The following is a 23,399-nucleotide window of genomic DNA, read 5'->3' as shown; positions in this document are numbered from 1 at the left end:
CAGCTGTCGAACTATTAAGCAATAGTCTTGACTCTTGAGTACCGGCAGTCCGGCCCAACAGTCCCGATCAAATCTAAAATTTATTAAAATAAAAATATATATCCGATTTTAACCGTTTGAACCCATTTTTATCCGGGACCATATTTTTTTTTTCTGGTATGGGTTTCTTTTAATTATTAATAACCCATAAATAAATGAATATGGTAGCTGTTTTCTTCTAAGAAAGTAAAATAAATAAATAAATTTATGACTGTTATTTCTTAAAGTTGTATGGCCCAAATAGAAATAGAATGGGCCTTTTTTCGTACCAAGCCCAACAGTAATCTCTCTCTCCCTCTCTCTCTCTCCTGGTTTTATGTATTTCTTCTGTAATTTTGCATTTCAATTCCAATTTTTTAAGCTAAAACCCTAATCTGCTGAATCATACCCTAAAAGCTTATATGCTTGATAATTGACACAAAGTTACTTCTCCGATTCAATTAAGCTTGAGTGGCAGTTCTTCATTTAGTACTCTAACAGAATTGGGGATCATAATGGAGTGCGTGGTTCAGGGAATCATAGAGACTAAGGTAATCTCCCAACCATAATCGCCAACCATTGCAAAAGAAAAAATTCTCGATTGATGTTGGAATTCTGACGACTATCGTTAATTTTGCCGCTGAAAGTTTGAATTACTGACATTTTTTTTCTTCAGAATTTCCATTTTCCAATTGTTTGATCTTATTATCTTGTCTTGTACAGCAGTACTAGCATTGCTAGTTTAAATTTGTTGTGCTATTTCTAATTAAGTAGAAACTCGGAAATGTCGATGATTTCTAGCTTCAAAGATGATTGCTTTTTTTTTTTTCTCAATTTTAGTCGATTTTTTTAGTCGTGCTAATGAAGTAAAAACTCGGAAATTGTGCAGCATGTTGAGGCACTGGAGATTCTCCTTCAAGGACTCTGTGGCGTTCATCGTGAGAGTTTGAGGGTTCACGAATTATGTCTGAAAAGTGTCCCAAATCTCGGTATATATCGATTCTCACTCCATATTGTAACTAGGGTTAACCGTGTCTATATGTAATTAGACTCGGTTACCTTAGTTAACTATATTTTGTGTGGTTCAGTTAATAGCGAGATATCTTCTTTTCCTTCTCTTAGGATTAGTATCATCGGAAATCCGACTCCTATGCGATCTCGAGCAACCCGAACCGACATGGTAAGAGTCGGGGAGTTGACTTTCAGTTATTGGCTGTGCGAAAAAAAATGATATATATATATATATGGAATATTAAATTGATTGCGTAGGACCGTGCGACACGTTGGTGGTGCACTGAGGGGAGCTGGAGCGGATCAAATCTCGGTGCTGGTGAGGAATATGATGGAAAGTAAAGTAAGCAAGAACGCGCTTCGATTATTCTATGCTCTTGGATACAAGCTCGACCACGAGCTACTGAGAGTTGGGTTCACCTTCCAATTCCATAGAGGCGCTCAGATAACAGTGACAGTTTCTTCGGTTAATAAAATGCTGAAACTGCATTCGACCGACGAAGCAGTGCCGGTTACACCAGGTATACAGCTTGTTGAAGTGACTGCCCCTGCTTCGTCTGAGAACTATACTGAAGTTGTTGCTGCTATGTCTTCCTTTTGTGAATATCTTGCACCGTAAGTTCGTGTTTTTTTTATTGGCTTCCTTCTGCTAAAGATTGTTGACTGCGCGCTTTGTCATTCGATTTTAGTCCAATTTAGTTGAGGAGTTTATGTATGTGCCACAAAGAAAGAAAGAACATTTTTTGGGATTAAGGTGGTCATAATAAGCGTCAAAGAAGTAGTGTTTCACCCCGTTTAGTCAACTTTTCTCAAACTAGCTAGAGCTGATTTTACTGCAGGAAGAGTTTGATTGTATGATTTAGAGGTTCTCCCCATCTTGGCTTACGCAATGCTTGCACGTTTCAAGAATTAATGCCGTGCAAGAACTCGTTCAAAGCCGTTTGTATTTTTTTAGTTCTCACTCTTACGAATTCGTAACTCTGAATATTTGATTGTTGACAGTGCCAATTTCTTAGATAATCGACGTATTTATACCGATACAGAGAAAAAGAAACAATACATGATCATTTTAATCCAATCAGGTTACTGCATCTATCGAAGCCCGGTGTCTCAACTGGAGTTGTTCCAACAGCTGCCGCAGCTGCCGCATCTCTAATGTCGGACGGTGGAGGAACGGCACTCTAATTGTTGTAAGAATTTTTATTTATTTTTTATTATTTTTTTCTAATCGAAAGAAAAAGACACAATGTACCATGAGAACGTGTAACATTATTTATTTTTTTTTAATTTTTTTATGATTATGAGCTGAGAAGGGTGGGTGGGGGGCTTGAATATTTGAAAGGGCAGATGAAGATTAATTTCATTTGATTGGGTCCAGATGGCCACGTGATTATTTGGATTGGTGCTGAGTGGTAATACTTGTTCAAATTGGTGGCTGTGGTTTATAGTAATCTTCATTTTCTTCCACTCTGATTTTTTCTTCTTCTTTATTTCATTTAATTGCCATATTTTTCGAATTTTGATTGATTCAGTTTCAGCCACGTCACTAATTAAAATTTTAATTTCTTTGTTTTTCTATTATAGAAAAAAAAAATGTTACGAGACTGTTCATTTTGACTGCCTTTTCAGTATTGATGTTGCTATTGGGGCGGGCCTGCACTCGATTTATGACTTTGATGTCTATCAATTGCTATCTATATATATATATATATATATATATATATATTGGTGGTTAATCATTTTTATTCTAATCAGGATTCGTTTAAGCGAGTTTGGGATGATTATGAGTTGAGATATACTAAATGGTAATAGTTTTGGTATTTCATATATATTTTGTTCGAATAATCGTTGTGCTGCCTTCCCTAATTATGAATCTATTTTTACTATGGTCGGTAATTTGGAAGATAGATGCTACATCTGATTATTTAAATCAGCTGATTATTAATAAAGACACATATGCATGAATGTGTGTGATTATTATATGCAGGTCTACGAATTAACATCATTTGGTAATTATAAATAAATAATCAAGTGTAGAATCTAGTTACCTGTATGTAATTTATCCTAAATTTTAGGACTTGCTAAAAACATGTAATCCACCGAAGGAGTGTGTGCAATTACAAATATTGATGTGGAAGCAACATGACAAATTTGGGGTTGTCCCAAAATAAGTCTCAAGGGGCCCACCAAGATTCATGCCAACCACAAGATGATGGACCACCTTCTCTCACCCGCTAAATGCACGCCACGTGTCACATCATTAATTTCGCCACTTCCCTCCATATAGTCCTACTCAAGTATGAAATTAAAGCATTGAAAACACACACACACACACACCAAAACCCATAACTGAGACGATGCTCATGAAGGTCGAAAACACCACCGGCGCCGGCAACAATTGGCTTTCTTCTTCCCGGCGCGACCGAGTTTGGATGTGCGACGCCTGCGATCTCGCTCCGGCGGCGTTTCTGTGCAAGGCCGACTCCGCCTCCCTCTGCGCCGCATGCGATTCCGATATCCACTCGGCCAACCCCCTCGCCCGCCGCCACATCCGCGTCCCGATTTCATCGGCCGCCGGTAATTTCTACGGCCACTCCGCTCCCGGATTATCAGTGGGTGCGCCGGAGGCGCACTCGGAGAACGATTTCTTAACTCATCACGGCGGAGAAGACGAAGATGAAGCAGCTTCGTGGCTATTGCTCAACCCCGTCAAAAACGAAGACAACCAAAGCAGCCACGACAACGCGCCGCCTTTGTTCGGCGGCGGCGGAGCCGCGGCGGCGGTGGATGCGTACTTGGACCTCGACGACTATAATTCATGTCAGAACAATCAGTTCAATGATCATCATCACTACAACAACAACATTAATCATCATCCAAAATTACATTACAGCTCCGTTCCTCACGAGAAAATCAGCTACAGCGGTCAGGATAGCGTTGTCCCGATTCAGATCCAAGAACACTGTTTTCCGGTGGGATTGGACTACGAATCCTCCCACACTGGATACAGTTATCCTACTTCAATGTCGTCCCATAATAACGTAAGTTACGTTTTTCATTTACATACAATTGAAAATACATACACACAGTGAAACCTCTATAAATTAATACAGTCGGACTGGAGAAATTCTATTAATTTAGCGAATTATTAAATTATCGAATTAATAATTTAACATTTTTTCACCGAGTCGGGACTGAGAGAAACTATTATTTTATCGAGGTTATTAATTTATCGATGTTCTGCTGTATATTATATATATAATGGTGGCCTAATAATTAAATTATTGTTAAAAAAAAAAAAAAAAAAACAGGTTTGTCTTTCACCAGTAATGGATGTGGGAGTAGTGCCGGAGTCAACAATGAGTGAAGGTTCGATAATCTCCGGGCAGTACCATAGAACACCGAAGGGGACAATCGATCTTTTCTCGGGGCCACTTATTCAGGCGTCTGCGGCGCCGCCGCCAGCTCAGCAGCTGAGTCCGGTGGACAGAGAGGCGAGAGTGATGAGGTATAGAGAGAAGAAGAAGAAGAGAAAGTTCGAGAAGACGATTAGGTACGCATCGAGGAAGGCTTACGCAGAGACTAGACCTCGGGTTAAAGGGAGATTTGCAAAGAGATCATCAGTTTCTTGTGCAGGTTGAACAAACTGGAGATAGGTACTACAGTTAATACTTGTGTAATATTAGAAAGTGCCCATGGGCATTCTTGTAATTTCGTCCTTCTAATTTCTGGTTGAACAATGGATGGATAGTAGGAATTATGTTTGAATTTTAATTTTTTTTCTTTTCCTTACCAATTTTGCAACATAATTCGATTAATTGTAAAGCTACTATTGCTTATAGTGTTAACTTCTTGTAATTCTTGTTTTTAGTTTTTACAATTTTGGTATTCATCTTCTTGAATTATATGCTTATTTGTTTTTAGTGTTTGTACTGCTGCTTGTGAGATCCTACACCACGTCGATTTATAATGTAGATCTAACCATATACATACACGAGTGTGTGTTATTATATGTAAATCTATGATTTAAAACCACATGGTGTATTTCAAGTTTGTTGCGTACGTGCACAATTGGATATAATTGCTTGTGTGCGTGTGTGTGTGTTTTTTTTTTGGTTGACTTTGAATTGATGTGTTGACTTTCAACTGATGTAATAAAATCAGCCCATATTAAATGGGCTTCGATCCTATAAAAAAATTGAAGGCCCATAAAAAATGGGCTGACATACAAAGTATGGCACTCACATATTGAGCTCGACTTGGTGGCAATATTAATTCAAATTTTTTTTTTTTATTTTTTTTTTAGTAAAATCTTGTATGTATAATGTTGTAAATAAAAACTAATATTTAAAATATATTAATTAATGTTATTTCTCCTGGACCGGTTTAAACAAACATTAAAAAAGTTAAAGAAAATTGACATTTTATTAATTAATTTATATATATATATATATATATATATATATATATATATTATACATATATATATGGGGATCGGCTGTTTTTGTTTTACGCAATTTCTTTTCTCTTTTTTTTTTGCCCATTTAATGATGAAACTGCGTCGTTTCTTTTCCTCCGTCCAATCAGACGCTTCTATTTTTTTCTTTTCGGTTTATTTTCAAAGCAGCTTGACCGTGTCCTGCTTGCTTCATTTTTGCTTTTCTTTTATTCTGCTCCCCGTTAAACGACGCCGTTTCACACCTTTGAGCCTCAATTTGTCCTCCTTCTTCACCTGCTGCTGCCGCCAATTGCCGCCCGCCACCGTCGATTTGGTCGGCGACCAACGCCGTGCTGACCGATGTTGGGCCCCGCACGTTGGTCGGCGGCCTACAAATACTGACTCCAGCCCCAGCAGCTTCACGCCCCCACGAGGGATGCAGCTGCTTGTACTGCCACCGCCGCCGACCCTTCGTTCGAGGCGGCCGCCCTTGCCGCCAGCATCGCTTCCACCGCATTTTTCCTCCAATTGCAGCCTTCTACCCTTTTCGATCTAATCTGCCCTGCTCCTAATTTTCGCTGCACAGCCTTCTCTCCTATTCTCTCAATTCCTCTGCTATTGATATTTTATTTTCTTCTCCCTCCTCTTCTTTTCTCGCCTGCCCTTCCCGTCTTCGTTTTGTATACCTTTTTTTTCTGTTTTCCTGACATTACTTCCAATGTACAGTAGAGCGGAGACAATCCTGTTTTTTATCCACCTTTCCTTATTCCAGCCATGTCAATCGACAGGGAGAAATCCACTTTGTAATCCATGCCGATCCGGGCATTCAGAAGGAAATGGAACTAGCGGATAGAGGAGTCTTTCTTTTTAGGTACGTCGCTCCTCTCTTATCTCTCGTCCTCCTGATCGTCTCACATATTCTTCTTTTCCTCTTCCCATTTCTTGATTTAATTCTTGTGTTGGAAAAGTTGTAGTAAATTGAAAATTTGAATTGTTTTGCTTGAAATTGGACAGTATTCATTGAAAAAGGTGGATCTTTAAATAAGATAGTCGATTTCTTGATTTAATCGTTGTGTTAAAGAAGTTGTAGTTAATTAAAATTTAGATCTTTGTTTGAATTGCTGTGCTTGAAATTGGACAGTATTCGTTGAAAAAATTGGATCTTTAATAAGATAGCTCGTTTCTTGATTTAATCGTTGTGTTGAAAAAGTAGTAGTTAATTAAGAATTAGATCTTTCTTTGAATTGTTGTGCTTGAAATTGGACAGTATTCATCGAAACTATTGGATCTTTAAAAACATAGCCTGATTCTTGATTTAATCGTTGTGTTGAAAAAGTTGTAGTTAATTGAAAATGAGAGCTTTGTTTGGATTGTTGTGCTTGAAATTGGACAGTATTCGTTGAAAAAATTGGATCTTTAATAAGAGAGCCCGTTTCTTGATTTAATCGTTGTGCTGAAAAAGTTAGTAGTTAACTAAAAACGAGACCTTTTTATTGGATTTGGATTTGGACAGCGAAAATGCAGGGACTAGATTCCGGCCGTTGTCGTTGAACATACCGAAGCCGCTTTTCCCACTGGCAGGACAGCCGATGGTTCATCACCCAATCTCCGCTTGTAAACGGGTACGCTATCGAATTGCGTTCGCGTTACAGATTTTCAATTTAGCTTTGGTTTGTTACTTTGTGTAATGTGATTTACGGCAAAGTCGATTCGTTTATTTGGAATGTTATGTCTTTTTCAGATCCCAAATCTAGCACAGATCTATTTGATTGGCTTTTACGAGGAGCGTGAATTTGCATTGTTTGTATCGTCGATTTCTAACGAGCTTAAAGTGCCTGTAAGGTAATTACGTCGATTTTGTTATTTCTTGTTCCTTTTGACACATCAAAACAATGTTTATAAATCGTACACTTAGTGCTGTTTATTGTTTGATCGTTCGATAACTAGATACTTGAGAGAAGATAAGCCACACGGTTCGGCTGGTGGACTATATAACTTCAGGGATTTTATCATGGAAGATGATCCGGTTCGTATTTTAATTTTATTCTTTATTATTTACACATTCTATTAAAATCTAATAGAAATTAAATATATATATATTTTTTAATGCGGGGTCCTTTTTTTTTTCTTTTCACGCAGTCGCACATTTTTTTGCTGAATTGTGACGTTTGTTGCAGTTTTCCACTGTCTGACATGCTAGGTAAATTGTCCAAATTTTACCAGAGAGTAATATCTCGTTGTCTTTTTTCGGAATATGAAGTTTATTAATTTACGGATTACTTTGCAGAGGGTCACAAAAGCTACGGTGGGCTCGGAACAATTTTAGTGAACAAGGTCCGTAACTCGTTAATGCCATCTTTCTTGATTAAATAAATAACACTTGTCAAATTATCATTTGTTCACAAATTACGTTTTCCTTTTTTCCAGGTTTCTCCCGAGTTAGCTAGCCAGTTCGGGGAACTCGTTGCAGATCCTGTTACGAACGAGCTTTTGCATTATACCGAGAAACCCGAAACTTTTGTATGTAACAATTCCGAATTTTTTTTTTTTTATTTTTATTTTTTTTTTTTTTTTTTACTGTAATTGATAATAAGTAGTTACTATATTTTTTTATCTGTATGTAACAGGTTAGTGACCGTATTAACTGTGGTGTTTACGTATTCACGCCTGAAATCTTTACAGCTATTCAAGGTGTATCCACGCAACGTAAAGAAAGAGGTTAGTTCGTATAGCAATCTTCGGTATTAATACGTTTTTTTTAAGCTGATTAATTAGCTTAATGATATATTTATTTCTCGTTTTTTTGTTCGTTCTATTTTACAGCTACTCTAGGACGTGTAACGAGCTTCGAAGCACTTCAACCTGCAAACAGGTACATAAAAGCACAATGTACAAACTGCTCGTGTATTTTTCCTCATTGTAAGGAGAAAAAAAAATCGTGTCAGTACATTTACGATACAAAATTTAATTTGCAGGAATCTTCCGACAGATTTTGTACGATTGGATCAAGATATTCTATCACCACTTGCTGGTAAGAAGCAGTTTTACGTGTACGAAACGATGGATTTCTGGGAACAAATTAAAACCCCCGGGTAAGTTAAATACAGTACAATGTCGTATGCTTCTGCTTCGACTATATATATGCTCTTTAAAGACTGTTATATTCTATCGAACAGGATTTTTTTTTATTTTTTCTTTTGTTTATTGTGTAGAATGTCGTTGAAATCTTCTGGGCCATATCTCGCCCAATATAGAATAATCTCACCCGATCTTTTGGCGAGTGGAGATGTTCGAAAAATGCTACGATTTCTGGCGATGTGTATATTCATCCATCGGCAAAAGTTCATCCTACTGCAAAGGTAGTCCCAAGATCCATCATTTTTAGGGTAAATTACAACCACCTCCCTGAGGTGAAGTGTAATTACAAACAAAACCCTCTGTTTGAGAAATTACATCCAACCCCCTGCAATTTGAAAATTTCTTACATTCATCCCCTATAAAAGGGTGTGAACGTATGACATTTACAAATTTCAAGGGGATGGATGTAATTATTGGAAAATGAGGGGTTTTTTTATAAATAGACCTTACTTCAGGGGGCAGTTGTAATTTACCCTTTTTTTAATATTTCCAATATTTTTTATTAAATCCATTTCTCCTTCAGAAAGATAAAAAAGTTGGATTTTGACCACCCTTAAAAACGATTAGGAAAAAGGTTTGTATTGCACATGTTCTTCCGTTGTACAACTACAGTGGTTCTTCTTCTTTGTAGGTTAAGTAAAAATAGGTATTTCAGTTTTGCACAAAAATAAATACAAATTGTTTCTTACTCGTATCTCTTTTTTTACAAATACGTTTTTTTCCCCTTCTGTCTGAAGCCTTTAGATTGTGCGGGCAAATGCGTGGACGTTGAAATAACCGCTAAATGTATTCTACTGTATTCTTCATGGCTTGCCGATGTACACTGAGAAGGTGAAGATTGCAAGCTATATGTTTGTATTGTGTTTGTTCTAATTTAACGAACAAATGAACTTTAGTTGCTGTCAATTGACCAGAGCTTGACTGGAATGGAAGGATTCTGTGGCACAAAAGTTGATTGAATTGTATCTATGCACTGTGCCTCGCAATGTATAACTTATTTTATAGATTTATGATTCCATGTTTTTTTCCAAGTACAAAATGATTTTACTTCAACGGGATTAGATTTTATGCTCGACTGTTCAACAGTATATATTATGTGCAACCTGTCGTTGACCAACTACTTGTTTACTGTGCCTTACAGATTTACTTACTGCATTTCTAAATAACCTATATTCTTGAGATCAGCTTCGAAATGATTACAAAGTCCATGTCTCTAATAACACTTGCCTTAGAGGTACATGCTTTCATATTCAGAACTTTAGTTTGCCTTATAATTTATAGAAGTTTTTTGAATTTTCCTTATCTTTCTATGTGCTCCGTGCCCTGTTACATGACAGGAGTCGTAAATTATTTCATTATGTATTCTTCACGAAAAAATTCAGTAAAATGCATTCGGCTGTTGTTGGTTCTGTCTGAAGCCTTTTTTTTAGCCATTTGTATGTTTTGTGCAAATCGCAAACATTGTCCCACAGGCGGCTGTGTTCAGCCTGCAGAGAGTATACATTACTAATTACACATGGTTATTAATTTTAGACTAAAGTTGTGGTATTGAAAATAACCAAATCAAACTCATCTTATGTTTTCCTCAGCTAAGGTTTCTTCTTCTTTATTGTTGTGCACGTATCTGTAACAAAAACAACTTCACCAATTTGCGCCGTGAGCAGGTTGCCGCAATTGAAATTTGGGCTCTTTATCCTCCGCCGTGACTTCACCAGAGCTCCACCAACCAAGAAGAATCCGAAGATTCGCTCGGCGGGAAGTGGTCTGTATGTGCCTTAATTCTTTCACATGTTTTTGCTTTAATTGTTTCTCCTCGTAATAGAGCTCAGTGGTGATCTTCGTTCTCGTCCTCTTCTCCGGCATTCCAAACTCATGGGTGTGTTGTGCTGCTATTTTGCAACTGATGCGGGTGCCCAATTTGGCCACTCGAATGCTGGGGGACAAAACGTGGTCGTCGCCAGAAGAAGTGAGTGTTAAGTTTTGGTTGATTCTTGACTCTTGATTCTTCATTGCAAGTGTCTTATGCTAGTGGGGATTTAAATTTGAAATTGTGTTTGCTTTAGTTTTGATTGTGTTGATTTTATGAAATGCATTGCAGTTGGTTTTAGTTTCAATTTCCACCAATTTTACGTTACGTCTCTCTTTCTTCCTCTCCATTACAATTAAATATTTTCTTAGTCCGCCTGCAACAAGGGCTTGTTGGCGTTACAAAACCAAAGCCCAGTCATGTCTTTTGGACTGTTGCTCAACATGTTTCGTCAACTGCTGATTTATGCTCTCTTCCTACTGGTATGTCTGTGTCGTTAGTGGAAAGCAGTTAAATGTTTAGTTCTTACTTTTTAATTCTGCGTTTTTGCTGATTTGTTCACCTTTAACGACAAATGGGATTCTTTTTGTTTCTCCAAATAATTCACAATCGTTTTTTGTAATACTTTTTCCAGTATTCATTTTCATAGCTTTTGTGTTGTTTTCAATTGGGCTGTTGCAGCTGATGGTTAGTATCATTTCAATGCATCCATGTGTTTGCAACTCTTTCACGAATTTGTTAAATTGTTCTTTTTACCCCAGTTGATCAATATGCACAAAAGAAATGTACTCTTCTTATTTCTTGACCACTTATTTATCTGGTATTTTCTGTACGAGTATGAGTAATTTTTAGTTAATTGATAATTAAATAGAAAAACACTCAAGACTTATATATTATGTTGGCGAGGAATTCCTCTTCTTTTAATGCCCAAAGAGGATTATATTTTTTAACGACAATAGTTATGTTGGATTTAAATAGTCATTTGTAAATAATTTGCTTCTAATTGTTTCATAGTTTTGGGTACTACACAGTATTACATTGCGCATTTCCATCATCAACCCCGTCGAAATAACCAATCGACTCGTGCTGATATGATGGCTGGGCACCGCGCCTTGCGCGGTTGACCCCAAAGTGGATCTCTCTTGCAATAATCCAAAATATCCGCCACCAACGCAACATGCTTTGACTTCTCATCAGTTATAATTGCGTGTAACTCATTTACGAAAAATGCAATACTGAACTTTAAATCTTATGATTTACGATTCAAATCTTACGATTCAATTCATTTATACCTAAGTCGACTCAAATGTTAAAATAAATCTTAAATATCAACGAAATTTATACGAGTAACGATTTAAGAGAACTTTAATTTATTATATTATTTATAATAAACTTGGGATAGTTACATATTTGGTCCTTATATTACATACATTTTTTTTTAAATTTTGGTCCTTAAACAAGAAATGGACCTCAAGTGGGGGTCAATTTGTAATTTCTGATAATCCACTGAAACAGTTTTGAAAATTGCAGAATCGCCGCTATACTTACTCCATCTTCCCAGCCGTTCCACCAAAATAGCAAGTTTAACACCAAGTAGATCTCTCTTGTAATATCCGAAATATTCGCCATCACGCAGTATGCTTCGACTCCTCAACTATAATTGCGTATGACTCATTTACCAAAATTCGGAATACCAAGTTTAAATTCTTTTAATTTACGATTCAAATCTTAAGATTTAATTCATTCATACCTAAGTCGATTCAAATGTTCAAATAAATCTTAAATATCGACAAAACGATCAAATATTACGATTTACGATTTAAGAAACAATAATTTATTATATTATTTATAATAAACGTGTTATAATTACTATTTTAGTCCATATATTATATACCATTTTTAATATCGATCCTTAAACCGGAAATGCCCCAAGTGGAGGTCAATTGGTAATTTCCGAAAATCCACCTCCCTAGCTGAAGCAATTCTGAAAATTGCAGAATCACCCCTATACTTACTCCATCATCCTAGCCGCTCCACCGAAAATGCAAATTTGACAACAAAGTGGATCTCTCTTTCAATATCCAAAATATCACATTTATGAAAAATCACAATACGGAGCATAAAATCTTATGACTTACGATTCAATTCATTTATATCTATGTCGATTCAAATGTTAAAATAAATATTAAATATCAACTAACCGATAAAATTTTACGATTTTTGGTCCCTATATTATTATATACTTTTTTAATTATGGCCCTTAAACCAAAAATGCACCCCAAGTGGGGGTCAATTTGTAATTTTTGGAAATCCACCTTCCTGACTGTAACAGTTTTGAAAATTGCAGATTCACCCCTATACTTACTCCATCTTCCCAACCGCTTCAGCCAAATTGCATATTTAACCCCAAAGTGGATCTCTCTTGCAATATCCGAAATATCCGCCACCAACGCAGTATGCTTCTACTCCTCAGCTATAATCGCGTGTGACTCATTTACGCAAATTCGCAATACCTTGTTTAAAATCTTATGGTTTACGATTCAAATCTTACGATTCAATTCGTTCATACCTAAGTCGATTCAAAAGTTAAAATAAATCTTATATACCAACAAAGCGATCAGTGTTTACGATTTATGATTTACGAAAACTTTAATTTATTATATTATTTTTATGATCATTACAGTTTTGGTCCCTATATTATATACCATTTCTAATTTTGGTCCTTTAATCGGAAATGCCCCCAAGTGAAGGTTATTTTGTAATTTCCGAAAATCTACCTCCCTGGCTGAAACAACTGTGAAGATTACTGACTCCATCTTCCGCTCCACCCAAATTGCATATTTGATTCCAAAAAGTGAATCTCTCTTTCACTATCCAAAATATCCGCCACATTTACGACAATTCGCAATAACGAGCATAAAATCTTATGATTTACGATTCAAGTCTTATGATTCAATTCATTCATATCTATGTCGATTCAAATGTTAAAATATATCTTCAATATCAACAAATCGATCAAATTTTACGATTTTCGGTCCCTATATTATTAAACCTTTTTTTTTTTTTTATTTTGGTCCTTAAACAAGAAATGCACCCCAAGTGGGGGTCAATTTGTAATTTTTGGAAATCCACCTTCGTGTTTGAAACAATTTTGAAAATTGCAGAATCACCCCTCTACTTACTCCATCTTCCCAGTCGCTCCACCGAAATTGCAAATTTAACCCCAAAGTGGATCCCTCTTGCAATATCCGAAATATCCGCCACTAACGCAATATGCTTCTACTCCTCCTCAGCTATAATCGCGTGTGACTCATTTACCAAATTTCGCAATACCGAGTTTAAAATCTTATGATTTACGATTCAAATCTTACAATTCAATCCGTTCATACCTAAGTCGATTCAAAAGTTAAAATAAATCTTAAATATCAACAAAACGATCAAATTACGATTTAAGATGTAATAAAACTTTAATTTATTATATTAATTTTAATAAACTTGTGATAATTACTGTTTTGAACCCTATATTATATACCATTTATAATTTTGTTGCTTAAACCGGAAATACCCACAAGTGGAGGTTAATTTGTAATTTCCGAAAATCCACCTCCTTGGCTGAAATAGTTGTGAAGATTGCATAATCAACCATATACTTACTCCATCTTCCTAACCGCTCCAACCAAATTGCAAATTTGACTCCAAAGATCTCTCTTTCACTATCCAAAATATCCGCCACGTTTATTAAAATTCGCAATAACGAACATACAATCTTATGATTTACGATTCAAATCTTACGATTCAGTTAATTCATAACTACGTCGATTCAAATGTTCAAATAAGTCTTAACTATCAACAAATTGATCAAATTTTACAATTTTTGGTCCCTAGATTATTATACCTTTAAAAAAAAAAATTTGATCCTTAAACCAAAAATGCACCCCAAGTGGGGGTCAATCTGTAATTTTTAGAAGTCCACCAACCTGGCTGAAACAATTTTGAAAATTGCAGAATCACCCCTGCACTTACTCCATCTTCCCAGCCCCTCCACCCAAATTTCAAATTTAACCCCACAATGGATCTCTCTTGCAATATCTAAAATATCCGCCACCAACGCAGTATGCTTCAACTCCTCCTCAGCCATAATCGCTTGTGACTCATTTACGAAAATTCGCAATACCGAGTTTAAAATCTTATGATTTACGATTCAAATCTTACGATTCAATCCGTTCGTACGTCGATTCAAAAGTTAAAATAAATTTTAAATATCAACAAAACGATCAAATTTTACGAATCACAATTTAAGAAATAAATAATTTATTTTATTATTTAAAATAAACTTGCGATAATTACATAATTGCTCCGTATATTATATACAAATTTTTATTTTGAGCCTTAAACAGGAAATGCCCCCAAGTGGAGGTCAATTTGTAAAGTTTGGTCCTTAAACAAAAAATGCCCCAAGTGGAGGTCCATTGGTAATTTCCGAAAATCCACCTCCCTAGCTGAAGCAATTCTGAAAATTGCAGAATCACCCCTATACTTACTCCATCTTCCTAGCCGCTCCACCGAAATTGAAAATTTGACCCCAAAGTAGATCTCTCTTTCAATATCCAAAATATCCGCCACATTTACGAAAATTTGCAATACCGAGCATAAAATCTTATGATTTACGATTCAAATCTAATGATTCAATCCATTCATATCTATTTCAATTCAAATGTTAAAATAAATCTTAAATATCAACTAATCGATCAAAGTTTACGATTTTTGGTCCCTAAATTACAAAAAGATTTTTTTTTTTAATTTTGGTCCATAAACAAGAAATGCACCCCAAGTAGGGGTCAATTTGTAATTTCTGGAAATCCACTTCCCCGACAGAATCCGTTTTGAAAATTGCAGAATCACCGCTATACTTATTCCATCTTCCGAGTCGTTCCACCCAAATAGCAAATTTAACACCAAAGTGGACCTCTCTTGCAATATCCGAAATATCCGCCACCAATGCAGTATGCTTCGACTCCTCATTATGATCGCATGTGACTCATTTACGAAAATTCGCACCGAGTTTAAAATCTTATGATTTACGATTCAAATCTTATGATTCAATTATTCATACCTAAGTCGATTCAAATGTTAAAATAAATCTTAAATATCGACAACACGGTCAAATTTTACGATATACGATTTAAGAAAACAATAATTTATTATATTATTTACAATTAACGTGTTATAATTACTATTTTGGTCCATACATTGTATCCCATTTTTGGTTTGTCCTTAAACCGGAAATACCCCCAAGTGGAGGCCAATTGGTAATTTCCGAAAATCCACCTCCCTAGCTGAAGCAATTCTAAAAATTACAGAATCACCCCTATACTTAGTCAATCTTCCTAACCGCTCCACCCAAATTGCAAATTTGACCCCAAAGTGAATCTCTCTTTCAATATCCAAAATATCCGCCACATTTATGAAAATTCGCAATACCGAGCATAAAATCGTAAGATTTACGATTTAAATCTTACGATTCAATTCGTTCATATGTATGTTGATTCAAAGGTTAAAATAAATCTTAAATATCAACAAATCGATCAAATTTAATGATTTTCGTTCCCTATATTATTATACCTCTTTTTTATTTTGGTCCTTAAACCAGAAATGCACCCCAATTGGGGGTCAATTTGTAATTTTTGGAAATCAACCTCCCTGGACGAAACATTTTTGAAAATTGCAGAACCACCCCTATACTTACTCTATCTTCCCAGCCGCTCCACCCAAATTGCATATTTAACACCAAAGTGGATCACTCTTGCAATATCTTAAATATCCGCCACAAAAGCAATATGCTTCAAGTCCTCCTCAGCTATAATCGCTTGACTCATTTACAAAAATTCGCAATAACGAGTTTAAAATCTTATGATTTACGATTCAAATCTTACGATTCAATCCGTTCATACCTAAGTCGATTCAAAAGTTAAAAAAAAATCTTAAATATCAACAAGACGATCAAATTTTAAAATTTACAATTGAAGAAAACTTTAATTTATTATATTATTTATAGTAAAACTGCGATAATTACAGATTTGGTACATATATTATATAGGAATTTTAATTTTGGTCCTTCAACCGGAAGTGCCCCCAAGTGGAGGTCAATTTGTAATTTCCGAAAATCTACTTCCCTGGCTGAAATAGTTGTGAAAATTGCAGAATCAACCCTATACTTAATCCATCTTCCTAACCGCTCCACCCAAATTGCAAATTTGACTCCAAAAAGTGGATCTCTCTTTTACTATCCAAAATATCCGCCACATTTATGAAAATTCGCAATAACGAGCATACAATCTTATGATTTACGATTCAAATCTACTGATTCAATTCATTCTTATATATGTCGATTCAAATGTTTAAATAAATCTTAAATATAAACTAATCGATCAAATTTTACGATTTTTGTTCCCTATATTACGTACATTTTTGATTTATTTTGGTCCTTAAACAAGAAATGCACCCCAAGTGCGGGTCAATTTGTAATTTCTGGAAATCTACTTCCTTGACTGAAACAGTTTTGAAAATTGCAGAATCACCGCTATACTTACTCCATCTTCCCAGCCGTTCCACCCAAATAACAAATTTAGCACCAAAGTGGATCTCTCTTGCAATATTTGAAATATCCGCCACCAACACAGTATGCTTCGACTCCTCGACTATAATCGCGTGTGACTCATTTACGAGAATTCGCAACACCGAGTTCAAAATCTTATGATTTACGATTCAAATCTTACGATTCAATTCATTCTTACCTAAATCGATTCAAATATTAAAATAAATCTAAAAATATTGACAAAACGATCAAATTTTACGATTTAAGAAAACAATAATTTATTATATTGTTTATAATAAACATGTTATAATTACTATTTTGGTCCCTATATTATATACCATTTTTATTTTCGGTCCTTAAACCGAAAATTCCCCCCAAGTGGAGATCAATTTGTAATTTCCGAAAATCCACCTCCCTGGCTGAAACAACTCTGAAAATTGCAGAATCACCCCTATACTTACTCAATCTTCCTAGCCGCTCCACCCAAATTACAAATTTGACCCCAAAGTGGATCTCTCTTTCAATATCCAAAATCTCGACCAAATTTATGAAAATTCGCAATACCGCGCATAAAATCTTATGATTTACGATTCAAATGTTACGATTCAATCCATTCATATCTATGTCGATCAAATTTTTAAATAAATCTTGAATATCAACAAATCAATCAAATTTTACGATTTTTGGTCCCTATATAATATACATTTTTTTATTTTTCGTCCTTAAACCAGAAATGCACCCCAAGTGGGGGTTAATTTGTAATTTCTGGAAATCTACTTGCCTGACTGAAACAGTTATGAAAATTGCTGAATCACCGCTATATTTATTCCATCTTACCAGTCGTTCCACCAAAATAGCAAATTTAACACCAAAGTGGATCTGTTTTGCAATATCCGAAATATCCGCCACCAACGCAGTATGCTTCGACTCATCAACTATAATCGCGTGTGACTCATTTACGAAAATACGCAATACCGAGTTTAACGTCTTATGATTTACGATTCAAATTTTACGATTCAATTATTCATACCTTAGTTGATTCAAATGTTAAAATAAATCTTAAATATCGACAAAATGATAATTTTATTATATTATTTATAATTAACGTGTTATAATTACTATTTTGGTCCCTATATTATATCCCATTTTTAGTTTTGGTCCTTAAACAAAAAATGCCCCAAGTGGAGGTCCATTGGTAATTTCCGAAAATCCACCTCCCTAGCTGAAGCAATTCTGAAAATTGCAGAATCACCCCTATACTTAGTCAATCTTCCTCACCACTCCACCCAAATTGCAAATTTGACCCCAAAGTGGATCTCTTTTTCAATATCCAAAATATCCGCCACATTTATTATCACAAGTTTATCATAAATAATATAATTAATTAAAGTTTTCCTAAATCGTAAATCGTAAAATTTGATCGATTTGTTGATATTTAAGACAACAAATCCACCTCCCCGACTGACACAATTTTGAAAATTGCAGAATCACCCCTATACTTACTCCATCTTCCCAGCCGACTGCTCAGCTATAATCATGTGTGACTCATTTACGAAAATTCGCAATACCGAGTTTAAAATCTTATGATTTACGATTCAAATCTTACGATTCAATTCATTCATACCTAAGTCAATTCAAAAGTTAAATTTTTTTACGATTTACTATTTACGAAAACTTTAATTTATTATATTATTTATGATAAACTTGTGATAATTACAGTTTTTATCTCTATATTATATACCACTTTAATTTAATAATATACCATTTTTTAATTTAGTCCTTCAAGCAGAAATGCCCCCAAGTGGGGGTCAATTTGTAATTTCAGGAAATCCACCTCTCTGGCTGAAACAGTTTTGAAAATTGCAGAATCACCCATATACTTACTCCATCTTCCCAGCTGCACTACTCAAATTGCAAATTTAAGCCCAAATTGGATCTCTCTTGCAATATCCGAAATATCCGCCACAAACGCAGTATGCTTCGACTCCTCCCCAGTTACAATCGTGTGTGACCCATTTACGAAAATTCGCAATACCGAGTATAAAATCATATGATTTACGATTCAAATCTTACGATTCAATTCGTTGATACCTAAGTCGATTCAAAAGTTAAAATAAGTCTTAAATATCAATAAATCGATCAAATTTTACGATTTCGGAAAACTCTAATTTATTATATTATTTATAATAAACTTGTGATGATTAAAGTTTTTGTCCCTATATTATATACCATTTTTAATTTTGGTCCTTAAACCGGAAATGCCCCCCAACTGGAGGTCAATTTGTAATTTCTGAAAATCCACCTCACTGGCTCAAACAGTTATGAAAATTGTAGAATCACCCCATCTTCCTACCCCGCTCCATCAAAATTGCAAATTTGACCCCAAAGTGGATCTCTCTTTCAATATCCAAAATACCCGCCACATTTACGAGAATTTGCAATAACGAGCATAAAACTTTATGATATACGATTTAAATCTTACGATTCAATTCATTCATATCTAAATCGTCACTTCCCATCGCCACATTCGACACAAATTTTACCTAATCGTAAAAAAAAAAGATAAAAAAAAAAATGCAGCCTAAAAATTGATGTATGAAAGTATGTCGAAAATACATTATACGATAAGTTCTTGTATTCACCCGAGGCACCCGGCACCGCGCATTGCGCGGTGCTCGACACTAGTATATATATATATATATGCTTTGGTGAATGATTAGAGGCTAGTGGCATATTTAATAAGGGAGAGCGGCACATAGTGGTTTTGGTGGGGCAAACGCTTTTAAAAATAAAATAAATAAATAAATAAATAAAATAATAATAATATTAATAATAATAATTAAAAGTAAAATTGGTTTAGAACAATCTCATAGTGCAATAGAACTAAATGATGCTTTAGTGCCTGCGCTACGATATGAATATTGTTCGTACCACTTTCATATTCTTATATCTTTAGAACTTTAGTTATGTGAAGATTTCTTTTTTTTTTTTTTTTTTTTTTTGAAAAATTATTTTAACCTAATTATATAATTTTCATTTATTCTCGATGGCTAAATTAGGAAATCTAGTAAATGAAAACACTTGTGTAAGGAAATTAGGTAACAAATATATAATTATTATTAGGATTAATTACGGTCACCTCTTGAGGTAATTAATGTCAAATTACGAAAAACCTATAATGTTTGGGTAATTACATCCAACTCCTAAACTATGAATTTTCTTACACGTCCACCTCTGTTGTGTTAAATTTAGTAGAATTTTTTAGCTTATGTATAATATTCTTCAGTATGTACCCGTTTTACCCCATTCGAGCTCTATATTTTGAAACAAGATGATCATGTAATGTGTCTATCGGCTTAAATATCAGATTGTGGTGCATCAGAAACTGCATTTTTGCATAAAACGAGTACAAACTAGAGAACATTCTACGAAATCTGAAAGATTATGTTGAATTTGGAATGTGTAAGAAGATTCATAGTTGATGGGTGATTGTAACTATCCAAACAGAAAGGGTTATTTCGTAAATTACCCTAATTATTATTTAAAAAAAACGGTAACAAGTTTGTGTTCGGTGAAATGAATTAGTTATGTAAACAGCACAGCAAAAATAAATAGCCTCTAATTTAGCAGCTGTGTTGGTGTGTGTGTGTGTGTAATTTGTATGTATATGTTCTCGATATACACACACAGCTAGCAAAAAAAAAAATCATAGAAAATTGTTCTAGAGAGATAAAATCATATATGAACAAAGAGATGATTCCCAAAGTCGAAGGACCGGCCGCCGCCGCCCCAGCTGGCGGCGGTACGCGGTGGTGGAATTCGCCGTTTACGTTCATCTTCAGTGGTCTGGCTCTCATGTTGGGAATCATACCTGTTGTGTTAATGCTTTTGGCTTGTTCTTACATCCGATCGTCCGATCAATCGTCATTGAACGATGACTCGAACGAGAAGTCAGAGTTACGCGCTTTTCAGCCGGAGATGGATCCCGGAGTTGTCGTGATTATGGCCGGAGAAAAGAACCCTACCCACCTCGCTAAACCCGTCGCCACCGCTGTTCGAACACAGAGTGATCGAGTTTAATTTGTTTCGTAATAGTTTGTTTTTCTTTTTTTGCATTTAAATGTTTGATTAATCATTCGCAAATGTTTGATTAAATGATTATTGTCGATAATTTATGATTAGCAAGTCCGATATCTATCAACTCGTTGGACATGTCAAACTCGAGAAAACCCGCCCCGTTGGACCAGACGGATACGTCGATTATTAGGGTTAGGTCTTCAAATAAATTAGTGTTTTTTTTTAATGGAGTAATTGATAAGAATGACACCTACTTACTAATTAGAAAGGATAATTAAAGATGACTTTGCTTCCTAATCATGTTTTAGTACTATTAGCCAACTGTATTTGACAAATATGAAAAAAGGAAAAGAAATTTAAATTAGACATCTTTCTTTAATTAATGGATTAGGCTGATTGAATTTGTGGCGTCTCGATACATATATACAAATGTATGTATCTATGTTTCATGTTTGTATATGGAAAATGAGTTGAGGTTGTTGAAAAAGGTTGTTTTAAAAAAGACAACTTAGTAAGTAAAAAGGTTAACTTTGGTATTTATTTATTGCAAATTAGTCCAAATGTGGCTGCAAATTTTCCAATCATAAACCTTTTTTAGTGGAAGACAATTTGTTATTGGAATATCAATTTGAATTCTATAATTTAATTCCAATTTTTTAATTTTTATTTGGCTAATGGGGTCTTGGAGGAAATTGACAGTCATTGACTTGAGTCACCTGTTATTATGAAAAAAATAGAGCACAATTTGAAAAAAAAGGGTCAAAATTATTTTCTTTCTTTTGTTGACTTTGCATGTAACTACTATACCATTTATTTTGTCCTTTTGTGATAATTTGTTTTAATGTAAGAGAGAAATTGTAATGTTGGTCTAATTATGGATTTTTCTTATGGTGGCTATTGAAATATATAAGTCTAACATTATTAGGGGAACAATGAATTGTACAACCACATGAAATTGTTGGTGGTGTTACAATTTGCGATCAAGAATTGGAATATGTCACAAGATCTAAGTAAGAAAGTTATTGACTAACTTTCCTAAATAAATTTCGCAATAAAATATGATACTGTTCAGGGGCGGATTCAAACACTTTTGTAAGGAGGTGCGAACATTTTTAAAAATAATACGTCGAAATGTTGGATAGGCCGTTCAGAGGGACGCAACGCCCTCGAATTTTTAGAGTTATTCACAAAAGAATAATAAAATCTGTATTTATGTTTTTAATTAAAAGTATAAATTTTAGTTGTAAAATATCTAAATTTACAAAAGGAAATAGAGAAGAAACAAAACTTGGGGGGTCAAAATCATATATTCTCTAAATATTATGTCAGAAAGTAATTTAAAAAAAATGATTTTATTTTTTTGTACAAAGAGAACTGAATATTCGAAATTTGCAAAGGGTACGTCATGTTCCCTTTTAAATTAGCACTACTAAATTAGAAAATTTGATAGTCATAATCAAATTTTCTTTAATTACCATAAATTAAATTGGAAAAATTATATCCTTTATTAGTTTGATGAAAAGCTCCATCTAACTACTAAGCGCATTTAGCAACAACACAATTAAAGTTAGTGCCGTGCAAATTAAGCAAGGAAACAAAATCAATAATTATTTGCCATATTTTATGTAATTAAACTTAATGGGCAGCAAAAGTCATATTTTCTAGTTTGATCTAGAGCCAAACTTGAGTTATTATTATTATTAATTTATTTTTTATATGGGTGCATGTATGTGAGAGAGATTCATACTTATACTCTTAAAATAAAATCAATAATAGAATTTGTTAGCCAATTGGATCACGAACGAACAAGCGTAACCTTGTTCAGCTAATACGCAACATTTGTCTTTTAGGATTCAACCAAATTCCTGCACGTCTAATCGCGTTTTGATCTGGTTTGATTGTGATTGAATTGACTATTGTACCCTCCTAAATCTCACGTGCAATGCACGTGGGTCTGATTCCGGCGAAAATTGACCAGAATTTTCCAATTTAGGGGACATTTTGTAAAATAATTTAGTCCATGGGTAAAGTGCAATAGCCACTATAGTTTGGGGCAAAGTGCCAATTACCCTAAAGAAAATAATGACGACACCTCCACAATAGAGTAGGGGCAGTTTAGTAATTTTGCATACACTCGCCACAGTAATTAAATTAATCTCTTCCTCTATAAATCAGCCACCCCCATCATCTCCCCCACACACACCATTTTTACACACAGTGATTGAGAAAATAACACACACACAGTGAGTTAGAGAGAGAGAGAGTGTTAGAGAGAGAGAGAAATGAGGCCCACACCTTCGCAGCCGCTGTCTTCC

At 34.9% G+C, this 23,399-nt stretch overlaps 3 protein-coding genes across 4 annotated transcripts; all 3 read left to right on the top strand.

Moving 5' to 3' along the window:
• Positions 1-290: 290 nt before the first annotated feature.
• On the top strand, positions 291-2,677 carry LOC105971818 (mediator of RNA polymerase II transcription subunit). Of its 2 annotated transcripts, XM_088821561.1 has the most exons (6): positions 310-569; positions 908-1,007; positions 1,141-1,198; positions 1,288-1,644; positions 2,112-2,219; positions 2,659-2,677. In XM_088821561.1, exons 1-5 carry the CDS (start codon positions 534-536, stop codon positions 2,212-2,214), a joined length of 654 nt encoding a protein of 217 aa, XP_088677687.1. In that variant the 5' UTR covers positions 310-533; the 3' UTR covers positions 2,215-2,219; positions 2,659-2,677. The 2 variants fall into 2 exon arrangements, with proteins under 2 accessions (XP_012852176.1, XP_088677687.1); XM_012996722.2 differs by lacking the exon at positions 2,659-2,677 and having other exon boundaries at positions 291-569; positions 2,112-2,496.
• A 637-nt stretch (positions 2,678-3,314) lies between these two features.
• Positions 3,315-4,887, top strand: LOC105971809 (zinc finger protein CO3). The gene is made up of 2 exons (XM_012996710.2): positions 3,315-4,070; positions 4,341-4,887. Exons 1-2 carry the CDS (start codon positions 3,387-3,389, stop codon positions 4,668-4,670), a joined length of 1,014 nt encoding a protein of 337 aa, XP_012852164.2. The 5' UTR covers positions 3,315-3,386; the 3' UTR covers positions 4,671-4,887.
• A 682-nt stretch (positions 4,888-5,569) lies between these two features.
• LOC105964764 (uncharacterized) lies at positions 5,570-11,425 on the top strand. Its single transcript, XM_088821560.1, is given in 14 exon segments — positions 5,570-6,338; positions 6,981-7,089; positions 7,209-7,309; positions 7,415-7,493; positions 7,607-7,667; positions 7,755-7,801; positions 7,895-7,987; positions 8,095-8,185; positions 8,291-8,339; positions 8,443-8,559; positions 8,680-8,753; positions 8,756-8,826; positions 9,343-9,436; positions 10,270-11,425. Coding segments are annotated over 13 exon segments (1,017 nt in total). The 5' UTR covers positions 5,570-6,303; the 3' UTR covers positions 9,433-9,436; positions 10,270-11,425.
• Positions 11,426-23,399: the final 11,974 nt, after the last annotated feature.

Source organism: Erythranthe guttata, chromosome 8, assembly GCF_056151865.1.
Source record: "Erythranthe guttata isolate IM_541 chromosome 8, IM_541, whole genome shotgun sequence".
Lineage (NCBI taxonomy): Eukaryota > Viridiplantae > Streptophyta > Magnoliopsida > Lamiales > Phrymaceae > Erythranthe > Erythranthe guttata.
The sequence above is the reverse complement of the archived record's forward strand: the minus strand, read 5'-3'. Positions and strand labels throughout refer to the sequence as shown.